This window comes from Melopsittacus undulatus, chromosome 2 (assembly GCF_012275295.1).
Source record: "Melopsittacus undulatus isolate bMelUnd1 chromosome 2, bMelUnd1.mat.Z, whole genome shotgun sequence".
Classification (NCBI taxonomy): Eukaryota; Metazoa; Chordata; class Aves; order Psittaciformes; family Psittaculidae; genus Melopsittacus; species Melopsittacus undulatus.
In genome coordinates this window covers 23459732-23474111 of record NC_047528.1, presented here as the reverse complement: position 1 = coordinate 23474111, position 14380 = coordinate 23459732, and the positions used below count along the sequence as shown (strand labels likewise).

Here is a 14380-nt window from a genome sequence, read left to right as displayed (position 1 = left end):
CACTGTCTCAAATTTATTTCCTCTATATTCTTTAATTGCATAAGAAAATATGGCAACTTGATTACCTATATAAGGAGAAAGAATTAATGGTGAAATTATTTTTCTACTGTAAGAAAAAATTAAAAATACATGGAGGAAAAAAAGTCAGCACAAAAAATATGTCCTTAAAACAAACACATGATATATAAACTGTGAAAGATCAATAACTAAGTAGCAAAGATCATCTGCACAGCATTAATACATTATAGAAAAGTTAGTGTGAAGTTTTTCCCTATTTCCAGGATAGCTAAACAAAAATGCATTTTGGCATAATAAAAATTGCCATTTGTTGCTGTCTATCATTTTACTAGTAAGTACTGAACTGCAGTAACAAAAAGCTTTCAGGCCTGCTACCTCTTTTTCTAATATCCAAATATGGAGTAAATTCACTAAATCACATTATTAAAAGCATTATTATATTCAGCTGTGTAACATGATCAAAACTGATGACACAGCAGGTGAAACCTGAATCTCTCTGTGGTCCTTTCAAAGGCTGCAGACACGTAAAGCATAAAAAAAATCACTGCAGACACAAACTTATCTAATTAAAGCTGATCTGCAGCTCCATAGAGAATAGACCAGTTAAAGCATAGATGGTCCTTTCAAATATGTTCATTTTTTTAAAAAAAAGGTAATATTTATATTACAATTTTAAGTATGTTTTGGGAGGCAATTTACTTGCTTCTTTACATTATTTTTAATATACTGAAACCAGTCTGAACTCAGATTAGACTTCAATGCAATGCAAATCAATACGTTACCAGTGCAAAACACTAACCAATTGAGAGACACGCCTAAGCATGAATAGCTTATTTTGTAATGAGCTATAATTTCAAAAAGCCAAAAAAAAAATTTAAAAAAATTGCATGCAGTAAATAATAAACAGCAGCCAGAGCAAAGCCAAACTAAAATCAATCCTGAATATCCTATAAGATAAAAGAAAATACTATTTTACTGACAATCTTAAGTTTGATTATATTCCTCTAATATACTCAGAATATTTCTAAAAATAAGCTTTGCCCCTCTCCCCTAGACAGGATTCGCTAACTTTCAGGTTCCTTAGGAAGCCCTTTGGCTTTCTCTAAATGGAACCCAAAGAAGAATGAAAGATCCTCACAGCAGGAGAAAACTAGACATTAATCTTTCCAGAGCTCAACAAATTACAAGTAACTTGGGCCTAACAGCTGGCCACAAACCAACATGGGCTACCATACAAATCATTGACAAATTAAAAGCAGTGCCTTAAAGAAAAGTAATACCTATAAGGACCTCAGAGTGCTAAAATATCAATAAGTCAAAATTAAATTAAAATCTAATATTTAAATGGAGCAGAATTTATTTTAAAATAGCAAGCAAAATTAATTTCAATTTTGTATAGAAACTTTGAAAAACATACACAGATTTTTAATTATTACCATTTTGTATGCAACTTGGTGGTGTCCTAACCTGTAATGTCAAATAGCAAGCAGGTTTAGATTCCATCAAAGATACTTTAACTCTTAAATTTCCTTTTTCAGTTTTAGATATTCTAGTATCTAATAGTGAACTTTTACATATAACAAATCTGAAAGATTTGTGCTACCCAGAGACACATCTAGTGTCTAACTGAATTCTAAACTTCTGATTTCAGGGGTATCTTGAAACAAAGGGATCTAAGTAATTAAGTATTTTTTATGGTATTTCTATTTAGTAATTCTATCTTTGTTGCTATTTGCTTTCAGTGTAATTTAATGTTCCTTTTCCTGGTACAGCACAAAACATAAATAGAAATAGAATAAAGCATGCAATTAACTTTCTTCATAATTATTGTGTTGTATATGTTTAGTTTGACTTGTCTTATTCCTATGCTTTGGAAACTAACCAGTGCCAGACATCTAAATCCTCTTCAAATAACACTCTCTCTAGAACCCTAATCTTTTCAGTTACGAATCTCCTGTTAATTCAGTTTTATTTTGTAGTCAAAGTAACAAAACTAAACATAGCATTAAAAAAAAAGGTAATAAGCAACTATGTTATAGCCTCAGGATTCTCTTCAGTGTTACTTTTAGTGCAGCCTGCAATTTTTTGTGCTTATTTGAGTACTATTTAGCGCAAACTAAAACTTTCCTTGAGACATGAACAATTTTGCATGTGGCCTTTCATAGATACATATATCCTGTACTTTGCACTAACCATTGTTTTTGATATTGTTTGTGATATACCTTTTGCAGTTTTGCTGTCTCCACTATTGACTAGACTAAGAAACCACAGCACTTAAAAATAGCTCAGATAAATTCACCCCCTTCTCATTTCTAGAGAATAAACTATAACAGAGAACCATTATGAAAACTTGTGGCACCCTGTAAGTATGAACTTGCTAATATTTGGAAAAATCTTCAAAATGTATGTTTAGCTACTTAGAAGCATAGAAAATACAATTGATCTGGAAAACTGTAATATCAAGGTTTGGTTTTATGTGTTCACTTTTTATTCTGCTGAGAAAAAAAATTGAAGAGGTTTTCTCTTCTACCTCATGCCAATGGCAGGTGCCACGTGAGGATGGAAAGGTGAAGATTCACTTCCATAGGGCTCCTGAGCACACTTCGCTAGGAGCACAAGCTGGGAGAGGCAGACAGAGGAAGGATTATCAAGAACAATGCAGGCAGCAAGGATGGAGCCTGGGACATTGCTGGGAAAAGGAAGGAGCAGACAGGAGCGAACCTCAGTGGAGACAGTGAGATGACAACTGAAGGCCACAGAGAATTTCTTTAAACAACAAACCACTGAAAGGTGCAAGAATGAACACAAGAATGAAGTAAAGGATAACAGTAGGAAGGGTTAGAGTTATTTTTGAAACCTATTAGCATTTTTCTTAGCCAGAGTTTGGCTCTTTTTCTTTGTTTCCTAAGTGGGTTTGCGCAAGGTCATATTCTAACAAAGATTATGGGTAGAGAGACAGCTGTTTTGGTGCTTCAGGGTTACATTTGGAGAGGCAACCTTGCCCATTCCTCCATTCCAGAAGACATTCAACTATACCAACTTTCCTGCCAGGTATCTGTCTACCCTGTTGTTCAAGAATCTGAGGGACAGCAGCTCCACAGCCCTTCCATAAACTGATTTCAGTACTTTTCACCTGAGGAAGTTTTACCTATCACCTGGCCTGAATCATTCATTATACAATCTAAGCCCATTTTCCCTTGACCTAGCTATCAATCCATCCCAGATACAGAGACCAAATTACTGTTTTCTATTTGCACAGTCTATTAAATGTTTGGAAAGCATTATCTTACAGTTTTACAGGCTTTCAGTTCCTACAAGTCCAAATGAAGGAAAATGATCTTACCTTCCGTATTGCCATATTGCTTAAGTTTTAGTTACAGATATGTAAAATATTATTTTAATCTCCCCAAATATCCAGTAGAATTATTGCTCTTTAGTGCATAACTTAATTTACTCCTATATATACTTTGGCCTTATTATATTTTCTCACATGTTCATCACACAGAAGCCAAAATAAATGTTTTTAACAACTTCTGTGGTCTTTAGATCAGAGATTAAGATTGCATGCTTTTCTGACAGCATCTGCAATTTTTCATTCATTTTTATACACAGTACAATTCACCATACAACACAGCTTCTTACAAATCACCATCTCCATACTTTAGAAGCATCATTGTTAAATTCACCCTGAAGATAGGGAAAAGGAGACTCAGAAATTAGCAGGGTAAAAAAAATTATCTCAAGGATGGTATTTACACCATGGATGGGACACAGAGGACCTTCTGTCTCCCAGTCTGCTTTCCACTTGAAACACAGAATAGTTCATCAGTGGATCCTTAAAACTCTTAGTACACCTTCAGTGGCACTACTGGTAAAAGGTCAATGCACAGTTAGGTCTATGCAAAGGAATGCTTGTTTGAAGTTATCATGATTTCGAGAAGTTTATGTTTCAAGCTACAGATGTTCGCTCCATCCCTGGCAGTGTTCAAGGCCAGGCTGGATGAAGCCTTGGGTGATATGGTTTAGGTGATATGAGGTGTCCCTGCCCATGGTAGTGTGGTTGGAACTAGATGATCTTATGGTCCTTTCCAACCCTAACTATTCTATGATTCTATGAAAGACAAATCTCAAAATAATTTTTTCCTACACTACAAACATTGACTTAGCCAGTGTAAAGACATGAAGAAAAATATCAAAAATCATAACAACATAAAACCTTTCCCAAAGTTATAGCAGTTTGCAAGCATAAAAAATGAAGGAATGCAAAGAAAAGAGACATTAAAGACCAATACCTTTAAAAAGTAAGGTATTTTTAAATGGTTACAGAACAATTAAGCATTTTAAGCGCATATTGTTATTGTAAGTCATTCAGTTGATATATAATTTTGCATTAACTGATGAAATTCAGTAAGTTTTATCGGTTTCTTTGCTCTTGCCAAAACATATCAAATGTTCTAAATAAATCTTTCTGACTACATAACCTGTTATGGGTCATTTCTTACCACAAGAAATATCTAGAGCTCAAAGAGTTAATAAAAATAGGGATTCTAGAGATCTAAATCTATTTGCAGTAATTTCTGTCTAGTTGTCCTTGACATTTCACAAGCTGGTAACCTCCTCTGCTCCCCTTTCATTCACAGTTCTAATAAGACAGGTTAGCTTTCTATCATTTAACAGTCAGCTCCCTTTCAAACTGCCCAAGAAGCTTGGCTCTTCTCAGATGAAGAACGATGCAATAAACCTACTGAGGGGTGTAAAGAAAAAGGTAAAATGAATATTATAACAGACATTTCTTGTCTGTAAATGGGATCTCTAGTTTATTTTAATAGCTATACTAAAACCCCAAGGTACAGTTAACAGTATTATATGCCTTGTGTCTTCATATAAGAAAACATCCCCAAATGCATTTTCTAATTTACAAGCCTGTGACAAATCCAAGCTGCTGAGAAATTAAATTTTTAAAATATGTCTCGGGGTGATAGAGGACCACTATTAACACTATCATAACTGTACACCACTTGCTTCAAATCTGACATTTCTGTTTAATATGTTTTGCTAAGAGTATACCATTTTATGGACTCCCAGCGAAATCAGATCCAACCCAGACGTTTTCACTTTTCTAATATAATTCACTTTAAGGTTTTAAAGCTGCCATTTCTTTTTCTTTTTTTTTCCTCCAAAAAGGTTGATCCCCTGGCATCCATTAATTCCACAAGAGCCTAGTACTAGGTCAATGAGTCACTCAGGAGTACCTCTATTAACTGTGTTAATTCACACTAGGCACCTTAATGACATTTTGTCAGAGCTACTTTTCTAAATTCTAAACACACTATTCAAAAAGTAATATAACATGTTTTAGAGGCATTAGGAAAGATTAGTGCCTGAACAGGAGATTCTGAGGAAGTTAATGTTACCAAAAACTGGAGCAGCAGGGAGGTAGAAAGTTAAAAATGTGAAAGCTGACTGGCCAAGTTGTGGTCATTTCCGGGTGACTTGCTCAAAGGTCACTCTATGAACATTCATTCTTCCTCCAGCTTGTACTGATTATCTCAAGAGAAGGTCGATGTTGATAAAAGGAGACACAATAAAATAAACTGTTATGCAGGTTCCCCCTTGTGTGTTACAACTCTAACAGAGTGCATACCGTATTAATTGTGTTTCATCCACTGTAGGTGAACAGGTTTCTTTGAAAATGAATGAAAACAGTTGAAATGTTTGTCCCAAAAGAACAAAATCATCTAAGCAGAACTTTTATCATCCATTGAGCAATAATTTATTATATATTAATTTTTTCAAAGATAGAGTACCTTTTGCCACAGTTTGAGATGTAGCAATTATGGCTTGTTTATCAGACTCATCAAACTACTGCCATAGCCCTATTTTCATTACCTTAGTGTGAAACAATTTAGTGCCAGAGAAACTACACATACACAAAGGGGGAGAGGAAAGGAGAAAGGGGAAAGGGAGAAATAGAATATAACAGAAAGGAGACTAAAAAAAAAGAGACTGACTGACAAACCCAGCTTCCTAAAGAGGTATGCATTCTTTTGCAAATGTCAAGTATTTGTTTTTAAAATTTTAATGCAGAATTTCTGAAAAGTGGCTTGGATGTTTCTTTTAAAACTACATTGAGGCTGCAAAAGAACACTGTTGTGGGAAGTGTCTGCATTGCTTAAAAATCTCAGATTACTAGTTAAAACTGATGTACTTCAGAAATTACTAAGCACTTAAGAATAAAGCACTTGATAGTCATCTTTCTTAACTGATGAAAAAAATGATCAGGAGGACTTTTTGAACTAGACCTTTTTAATAAAGATTTAAGGCAATACATATCATTATTTAATATGGTAGTTGAAAGCAAAAATTGTGGCCATCTTATAACACATGGCAATGAAGAATGTCAGATTGATTACACACGCTGTTTTAAAATTATTTCATAACCTGTGTCACAGTAATTAATGAGATTAGCAAGATGAGAGATTAAATGTACTTAAAGCAGCCCAGATGAATTTCAGATATATGAGAAGGAACACATGAATAATGAACATTTGCTATTCTTAATAGTTTTCAAAGTTTGCTGTTTTGATGGATAGCCTGTATTCCACAGACTTAATATTTACTATAAAAACTCAAAAAATCTTTAGGATGGGAAAGCAATTTACACTGTGCATGTCACATTGGAATCCACAAAGACCTCCATTTACCACTGTGTGCGCAGCCAGAAAAAGCTACACAAATATGCAGAACACCTTGACAGAGTACAAGATCTTGCACTCACATGCAACCTCTATACATCTTCTTTTTTGCACACTATCCACTTTCTTACAGGACTGCTAGATAAATACTAGAAGTTGCCAGATTACTGAATATGAAATTTTGGACGTTTCACACTTCAGAGCTGATGGTCCTTTGTTGTGCAAGACAGTGGCTGCTGCTCTTGGGAGTGTGGGCAAAATGGGTAGAGATTTTGAGGGGGCTCCTAGTGGTTCCCCAAACCTCACTGCTTTTCCAGGATTAAAAAAACTTGATTGAAATGGTCAAAAAGACTGTAAGGCATTCCAAGCAGTAGCACAACTAAACTGAAAAAAGTGGGGTATTTGTAGTATTAATAATAGTTCAGTTTCCCATCCCTTTGCAGAATGAGCTCCAAGGCCTCAGGGAAAAGTTGGCCCTGATGTCATGGCATTGAGAAATGCAATTCATTAAGATCTTAAGCAACAAAGAACAGCAACAATTAGCTGCTATACTCATTCTTGATTTATCGCTAAGAAACACAGACTCTGCGAATGGAAAGGGCCTAAAGGGTCAACTAGCACATCCTCTTGCCAATTCATGATTGTCCTCGATGATTTTCCAGTGTTTCACCAGTCTACACTTCTAAGAAACTTGAGACATAAGGCATTTACTACTTCCCCTTGCAAAGATATTAAAATTCAGAGAATACCCCATTTTACTTCAGCTTTGCATTCTCTGTTGGTTAAGTAAGCATTTTTTAACTCTTATCCCTTTCCTTTGAGATTTACCTCTTTGTTCCCTGACAAACAGTTCTTCTCCCTTTCATATGTTTGCATATTTCATAGTATTTATGTAACCAAGTCTTCACTTTTAGACATTAATTACCCCACACATACATACACACATTTTTTATCCTGTATCCAACTTCTTAATCTGCTGCTTTTCTTATGGTTCCTTCCAGCCCAGGTATATACTTCCACTAGCTAGTCCTCAGCACTAAGAATTTGTTTTATCCAGCATGAATACATGCAAAAATTAAAAAAAAAACCCAAAACAACAAGCTTGTCTTCTTGAAGAATGTCAGAGCTCTGAAACAAATTAGTAACTAATCAGACTATTTCAAGTGGAATTTAGATGTTATGAGATACTCTAGTTGTTAGAATGCTAAGGATATAGCTTTGGTCTCACTATCAGCTTTCTGCCATCCTGCTGATCTTCAAGTTTTCTTGTTAAACTGAACACTAAACAGCAACACTGTGACATATACTGCTTAAGCTACTGAAATATACTTCAGTAGACTTGTTCCAGTAGTGGCTTTGTATTAATATATAATAATTGATGATGCAATATACTGAATGCTGACATCAAATACATTACAAATTCTTTTCTCCTTTCTACATTTTTTTTACTTTTTGTTTTTCATTTAGATAGCTTATGAACTTCTTTTCTTTGCTTAGAGATTTAGCTTTTCATGTTTTCAAATGTGTTTATCTATTTCAGCTGGATCTTCTCATAATAAATCAATTCAAGGTTAATTTCTAAACCCACCTTAGCTGTATCTTCATTAATTAACAAAACCATATTTTAAACAGCATCTTTAATCCTAGAAGTATCCCCAAACAGTCAGGTCAGGGAATATCTGGAGAAAATACTTATCGGCTAACATACTTCATCTGTGCCTCCTGTATTAGGTTTTCTTTAATGACTTAGCTCCAAGTAGTATTTTTCATTCTAATGGCCTAACAGAAATACATATATATATCTAAATCTGACTTTCGGGCTTTATGGCACACTACCAAACATATTCTAGAATACATTATTTTACAATCTTTTTCCCAGTATAACTCTGACCCTTAATTGTTACTATTTCACCCAAGTTATCCCCAACTCCCTTTTTTAAATTCAATGACACTAAAGAATACAGCTACCTCTCATCTTCAACTTTGTGTTCCTTTTCTGAAGGTGAGTATTCAGTTTTGAACATCTTTTTAACACTAATTTTCTTTTATTAACTAACTTGGGAATTTTTAATATAAATACATTGTATAATGCAACCATTATTCCTCCATAATTCCCATATCCTTGCAATAGTTTTTGGCAGCAGTTTAAATTACTCCACTTGGTTCACAAGACTTTGTTTCACACAAACATTTCAGTTCTTTGTTTTCCTGATCACTCATCCAGTTGCTATTTCAGGAACAATCCTTCCACTAATTATATAACCTAGTTGAATAGCACCCCTCTGTATGTGCACAAATATTACTCTATCTATTGCAATGCCTTCACGTATTGAACTGATCTCCTCCTGTGTACTAAAGCCAGACAAGAATATTACAGTCACTTCCAACTGTCTTCCCTTATTCCTAGGTTTAAGGCTCTTTTGTTTCAGCCCTACTACTAGGAAGACATTTTCCCAGATTCTCTGCTGAAATTCTAGGAAAAACAGATTTCATTGAAAGGAAAGATAAAAATGTCAGCAGTCTGAATTTGAAGAAATGGCTGTATTTCAAATACAGCAGATATATACTCAAATTCCCTCCAAGTTCTGAAATTTCCTTTAACACTTAAAATACTATTGAATTACAAAGGAGCATAAAAAAACACAAAATGGCTTAATTTCTCCTCTTCAAAAAGCATTTTGTCCCATATGTTCAGTTCTCCATACCATTTGCAATTAATTATTCTAACTAATAACTGAATAATAACAAGAAGGCTTGTACACATACACCTATACCAGATTGCTGGTTTATTTATGCAAACATGAGTTCTGGAATAAAAATAAATTAACACATTTACATCTTCTGCTACTGTCAGGTTAAGTAAAAAATACAATGGTAATGTGACCTTGACTTTAGCATTTCCTCATTTCAGTGGCAGTATCAAAACAAAAGAGAGATATATTCACTTTAAAAAAATAATTTCTAAAACAGCAATTTATGGTGTGCTGAACCCTTTGCCTTCTTTATTACTAGAAAATGAGAATCAAGAAAGGACCATATTATTCAAAATATTATTAGATTTTGCTTTCTCTCTGATAAGGTCCCACATATATGAACAATAACCCTTTGTATTTAACAATAGGTAAGAAACAACAACAGTAAAATCCCCCTGCTCTCCAGCTGTTTCTGTATATCATGTAGAATTTGTTTTAATCTAATGTGTATTGTTGCATAATATCCCCAGGCACATTCAAGTAAAAGCTAAAGCTGCACAGAAAAGCCAGCATTTTAATGGGTCTTGTCATTAATGCTTTATTAATTGCCCCAGGCAATGCAACCCCAGAGCTAGGCAAGCTATAACAATATGACACTTTAAGGTCAAATCCGATTCCTGCTGTGTTTTATGGAGTGGGCCAAATATTGAGTTAACAGCAGGAAAGAACAATTTATTGGGCTTTTCTCCGTCTCCTGATTATCTGATCTAAATTAGATCAGCTAGGTTGTTTTTGTATAAAAACAAAACACCTTTTGTCCACTCAACTTCAAAGAATCTTTGATTCTTCCTATTAGGACAATAATCTTTAGTAACATTTACCTTTTATTTAATGTACTGAATATAAAGATATGAAATATAAACCCCTTTATGCCTACAAAAAAATAAAGTCCATAAATGAAAATCCACATTTATCAGTTTATTTAATGTCTACAGAATCACAGAATAGTTTGGTTTGGAAGGGACTCTCAAAAGTCATCTAGTCCAAACCCAATGCAATGAGCAGAGACATTTCAACTAGATCAAGCTGAATAAGTTACCTTCACATCTGAGGTATCTCTTTGGCTGTTCCTCCAAGACCTGGCTACTGAGGAAAAGGTTCGATCTGGGTGGTCAAACTTGCCATCATTTGCATTTAGAAAGAACGTTGTAAAGGGCTCCTGTAGTTAATTAAATGAACACAGATTAAGAAAACAGAAGAAGGAATCATGCAGCAGGTTTCTAACAAAATCCAAATACTTTTGCAAATCTTAATACTTCATGAAGCAGAATTCAAGTATTGCACCACATAGTTACATCTATGCATGGGTATCTGCACTGAATGTCTTAGTACATTTATTAGCACTAACCCATTTTGCACACACAAATACTGAGTTCTGCCCAGAAAGGATATTTTCACATCACAGAATCATAGAATAGCTAGGTTCGAAAGGACCTTAAGAGGACTTAAAGGAAAGGACCTCATCTAGTTCCAGCCCCCCTGCCATGGGCAGGGACACCTCACACTAAAACCATGTCACTCAAGGATCTGTCCAGCCTGGCCTTGAACACCGCCAGGGAAAGAGCATTCACAACTTGCCTGGGCAATCCAATCCAGTACCTCACCACCCTTACAGTAAAGAATTTTTTCCTTATATCCAATCTAAACTTCCCCTGTTGAAGTTTTAACCCATTATCCCTTATCCTATCACTACATCCCTAATGAAGAGTCACTCCCCAGCATCCTTATGAGCACCCATCAGATAATGGAAGACTGCTATGAGGTCTCCACTCAGCCTTGTCTTCTCCAGGTTGAACAGCCCCAACTTTCAAAGCCTGCCTTCATACAGAAGATGCTCCAGCTCACTGATCACACTCATTGCCTTCCTCTGGACTTGTTCCAACAGTTCCACATCCTTTTTATGTTGAGGACACCAGAACTGCACACAATACTCCAAGTGAGGTCTAATGAGAGCAGAGTAGAGGGGCAGGATCACCTCCTCCAACCTGCTGGTCATGCTCCTTTTGATGCAGCTCAGGATACGGTTGGCTTTCTGGGCTGCAAGCGCACACTGAAGCCAGCTAACATTAAGTTTCTCATTGACCAACATCCCCAAGTCCTTCTCTGCAGGGCTGCTCTGAACCTCTTCTCTTCCCAACCTGTAGCTGTACCTGGGATTGCTCCAACCCAGGTGTAAGACCTTGCACTTGTCATGGTTAAACTTCATAAGCTTGGCATCAGCCCACCTCACTTTATGTATTGACTCTTCCATAAGACTAATTACTCATCAGTGGCAGACCTATGGAGCTTAGCTCCAGTTCACAATGGCTGCCTACTTCACTGCAACTGTCTTAAACATCCTCTGTGTTATTATATTACAATGCTTGTTTACCCCTTGTAAGATGTTCCTGCCCCTGTACTCTGCTCTTGTGAGACCTCACTTGGAGTACTGTGTGCAGTTCTGGTATCCTCAACATCAAAAGGACATGGAGCTGTTAGAACAAGTCCAGAGGAGGGCCATGAGGATGATCAGGGAACTGGAGCAACTCCCATATGAAGACAGGCTGAGAAAGTTGAGGCTGTTCAGCCTGAAGAAGACAAGGCTGCATGGAGACCTCATAGCAGCCTTCCAGTATCTGAAGGGGGCCTACAGGGATGCTGGGGAGGGACTATTCATTAAGGACTGTAGTGATAGAACAAGGGGTAATGGATTGAAACTTAAACAGCAGAGGTTTAGATTGGATATAAGGAAGAAATTCTTTGCTGTTAGGGTGGTGAAGTACTGGAATGGGTTGCCCAGGGAGGTAGTGAATGCTCCATCCCTGGCAGTGTTCAAGGCCAGGTTGGATGAAGCCTTGGGTGCCATGGTTTAGTGTGAGGTTTCCCTGCCCATGGCAGGGGGGTTGGAACTACATCATCATGAGGTCCTTTCCAACCTGAACTATTCTATGATTCTATGTTATGCCAAAATAAAATCTTGTTTCTGTTCCATTTAACTTAAAAGATCTGAGCCTCACGGTGCACAGAATGGCTCTACAGTCATGATGATGCAGACTATGGTTGCAGGTTATCTAGCCCTATCATTACTTCAGGGTAGAGGTAGAGGGATGAAAGATTTAGAGTTTTTACTTTTGCTAATTCTATCCGAAACCACACTCCCAATACTCAGTAAATGGACACAGGTGTTAACTTCTGGGTAGGAAGAGCTCAAGTCTTAGAATGTCTGGAGAACCTATTTTTATGTCACTGCATTCCACCACAGGGCAGGGGTTAACAGGGAAAAAGCCCTGAATACTGAAATCATTGCTGACTTCCTGGTTTTCCAACACCACTCCATAAACTCTCAGATTAAACTAATATTTGGCAATATATCCACATAGAAGAAAACCACTTCATCCTATTTTCCAAAATCTGATGGGGAATGTTAGTAAAAGTGCCCTTTTCATTAAACTCCCACACAAATTTATTTCCTTGCATGTCCTGAATATTTGGAAATTTTGTTAAACAAAACAGTTCATAATTGCCATATTGAAATTCTTATTACAGTATTACCCACCTACAATTTTAATTTTACTCTATATATCCTCTATTTCCCTTTATAAAACTTTTGAACAAAGCAGGGAACACCTCCATTAATACAGAGATTCCGAGGGAATTATTTCACATTATACATATTGCATTTAAATTACCCAAGAATAAAGAACACTGAAGTAATTAATTTTCTGTAGCATTTAAGAGCAACTAAAATAAACATAAGGAAAGTTTGGACACAAAGGTAGTGAAAGAATTCAAGAAGAGAAGGAAAACAAAAGAGGGAATTCAGACTTTCAGAGACTGTTTCTCTAATCTTTACTCTGCATGTTCTCCCAGTTAATCTTTCCTATGATTCACAACAGTCAATACAGACTACTTTTTTTTCAGTAGAGGAGAAAAACTTTAAATTTCACTTTCTAAATGAGAAGGAATGGCACATCTTTCTTATTGTCATCATAGTGTGCCAGTATTATTGAAGTAGCTTAAAGGATTTTTTTATATTTGAATAAAGATTTCTTTCTTCCTTTCTTTTGAGCCAGGACAGTACATTAACTTTCAGTGTCTGCTGGCACAATTCTAGGATAATTTTCATTATAATAATGCAAGACATTCTACTTACTGCTAATTGAATAGTAGTTTGTTTTTTTTCCCATAGCTTTTTTTAACTTAAAACATTGTAGATTTACTTTAAAAGGATAAAAGAATAGGTAACAACCTAAGAAATTTACTTTCATCAGTACATATGTTCCCATCATAGAACCCTATTATGTGTTATTGTAATAAAAATAATCAAATTACATTAAAAAAAAATTGTCACAATATAATTTCTTGTTGGAGGACTCTAACAAGCACCCATTGCACAACGACTTTGCTTGCACTTGTGAATGTTGAAAGAGTGTGTGGCAAGTGAGGAAGAGCTTTATAATTTGAACAGAATATTAAAATTTAACCACAGCTAAGCTTGGTGAGCAGCACAAAGGCATCACAATGAACTGAAATACTGAAAGAAATTAAGTTTTTATGTATCCAGATTTGACAGTGAGCAGTAGAATATAAACAAAAAAGCATGTAATCTAGACCCAGAGCTAGCAAACAGAAAACAATAAACACAGAAATTGGATTATATTTAAGTTATCCTAAAAGTCTAGTAATATAATTTTAATATTAAATGTACATAAGTTCTTTTAAAATTAGAATTATTTTGGTTTTAACTAGATTCTTCCGCTATTGCAATAGCAATCTTTGCAAATCATGCTATTTTTCTAGCTTACCCATGTGGAAAAACTTTGTATATTGATCTTAGCACAAATAATTCTGCCTTCTACCAACCCCCATCTACCACATTTTTACTTTATAGGATACATGTAATTTGTCGTGAATAACACTGTGGAGCAGACTGTG

General features: G+C 35.6%; 1 protein-coding gene across 6 annotated transcripts in view; it reads right to left on the bottom strand.

Annotated features, from left to right (window-relative positions):
• The window catches only part of NBEA (neurobeachin), a 509113-nt gene that overhangs the window by 61259 nt on the left and 433474 nt on the right, over nt 1-14380 (bottom strand). For all 6 annotated transcript variants that reach the window (XM_034074343.1, XM_034074342.1, XM_034074344.1 and 3 more), the window contains one exon: nt 10506-10625. In XM_034074343.1, coding sequence (XP_033930234.1) covers nt 10506-10625 — 120 coding nt within the window. The remainder of the gene's footprint in view (nt 1-10505; nt 10626-14380) is intronic.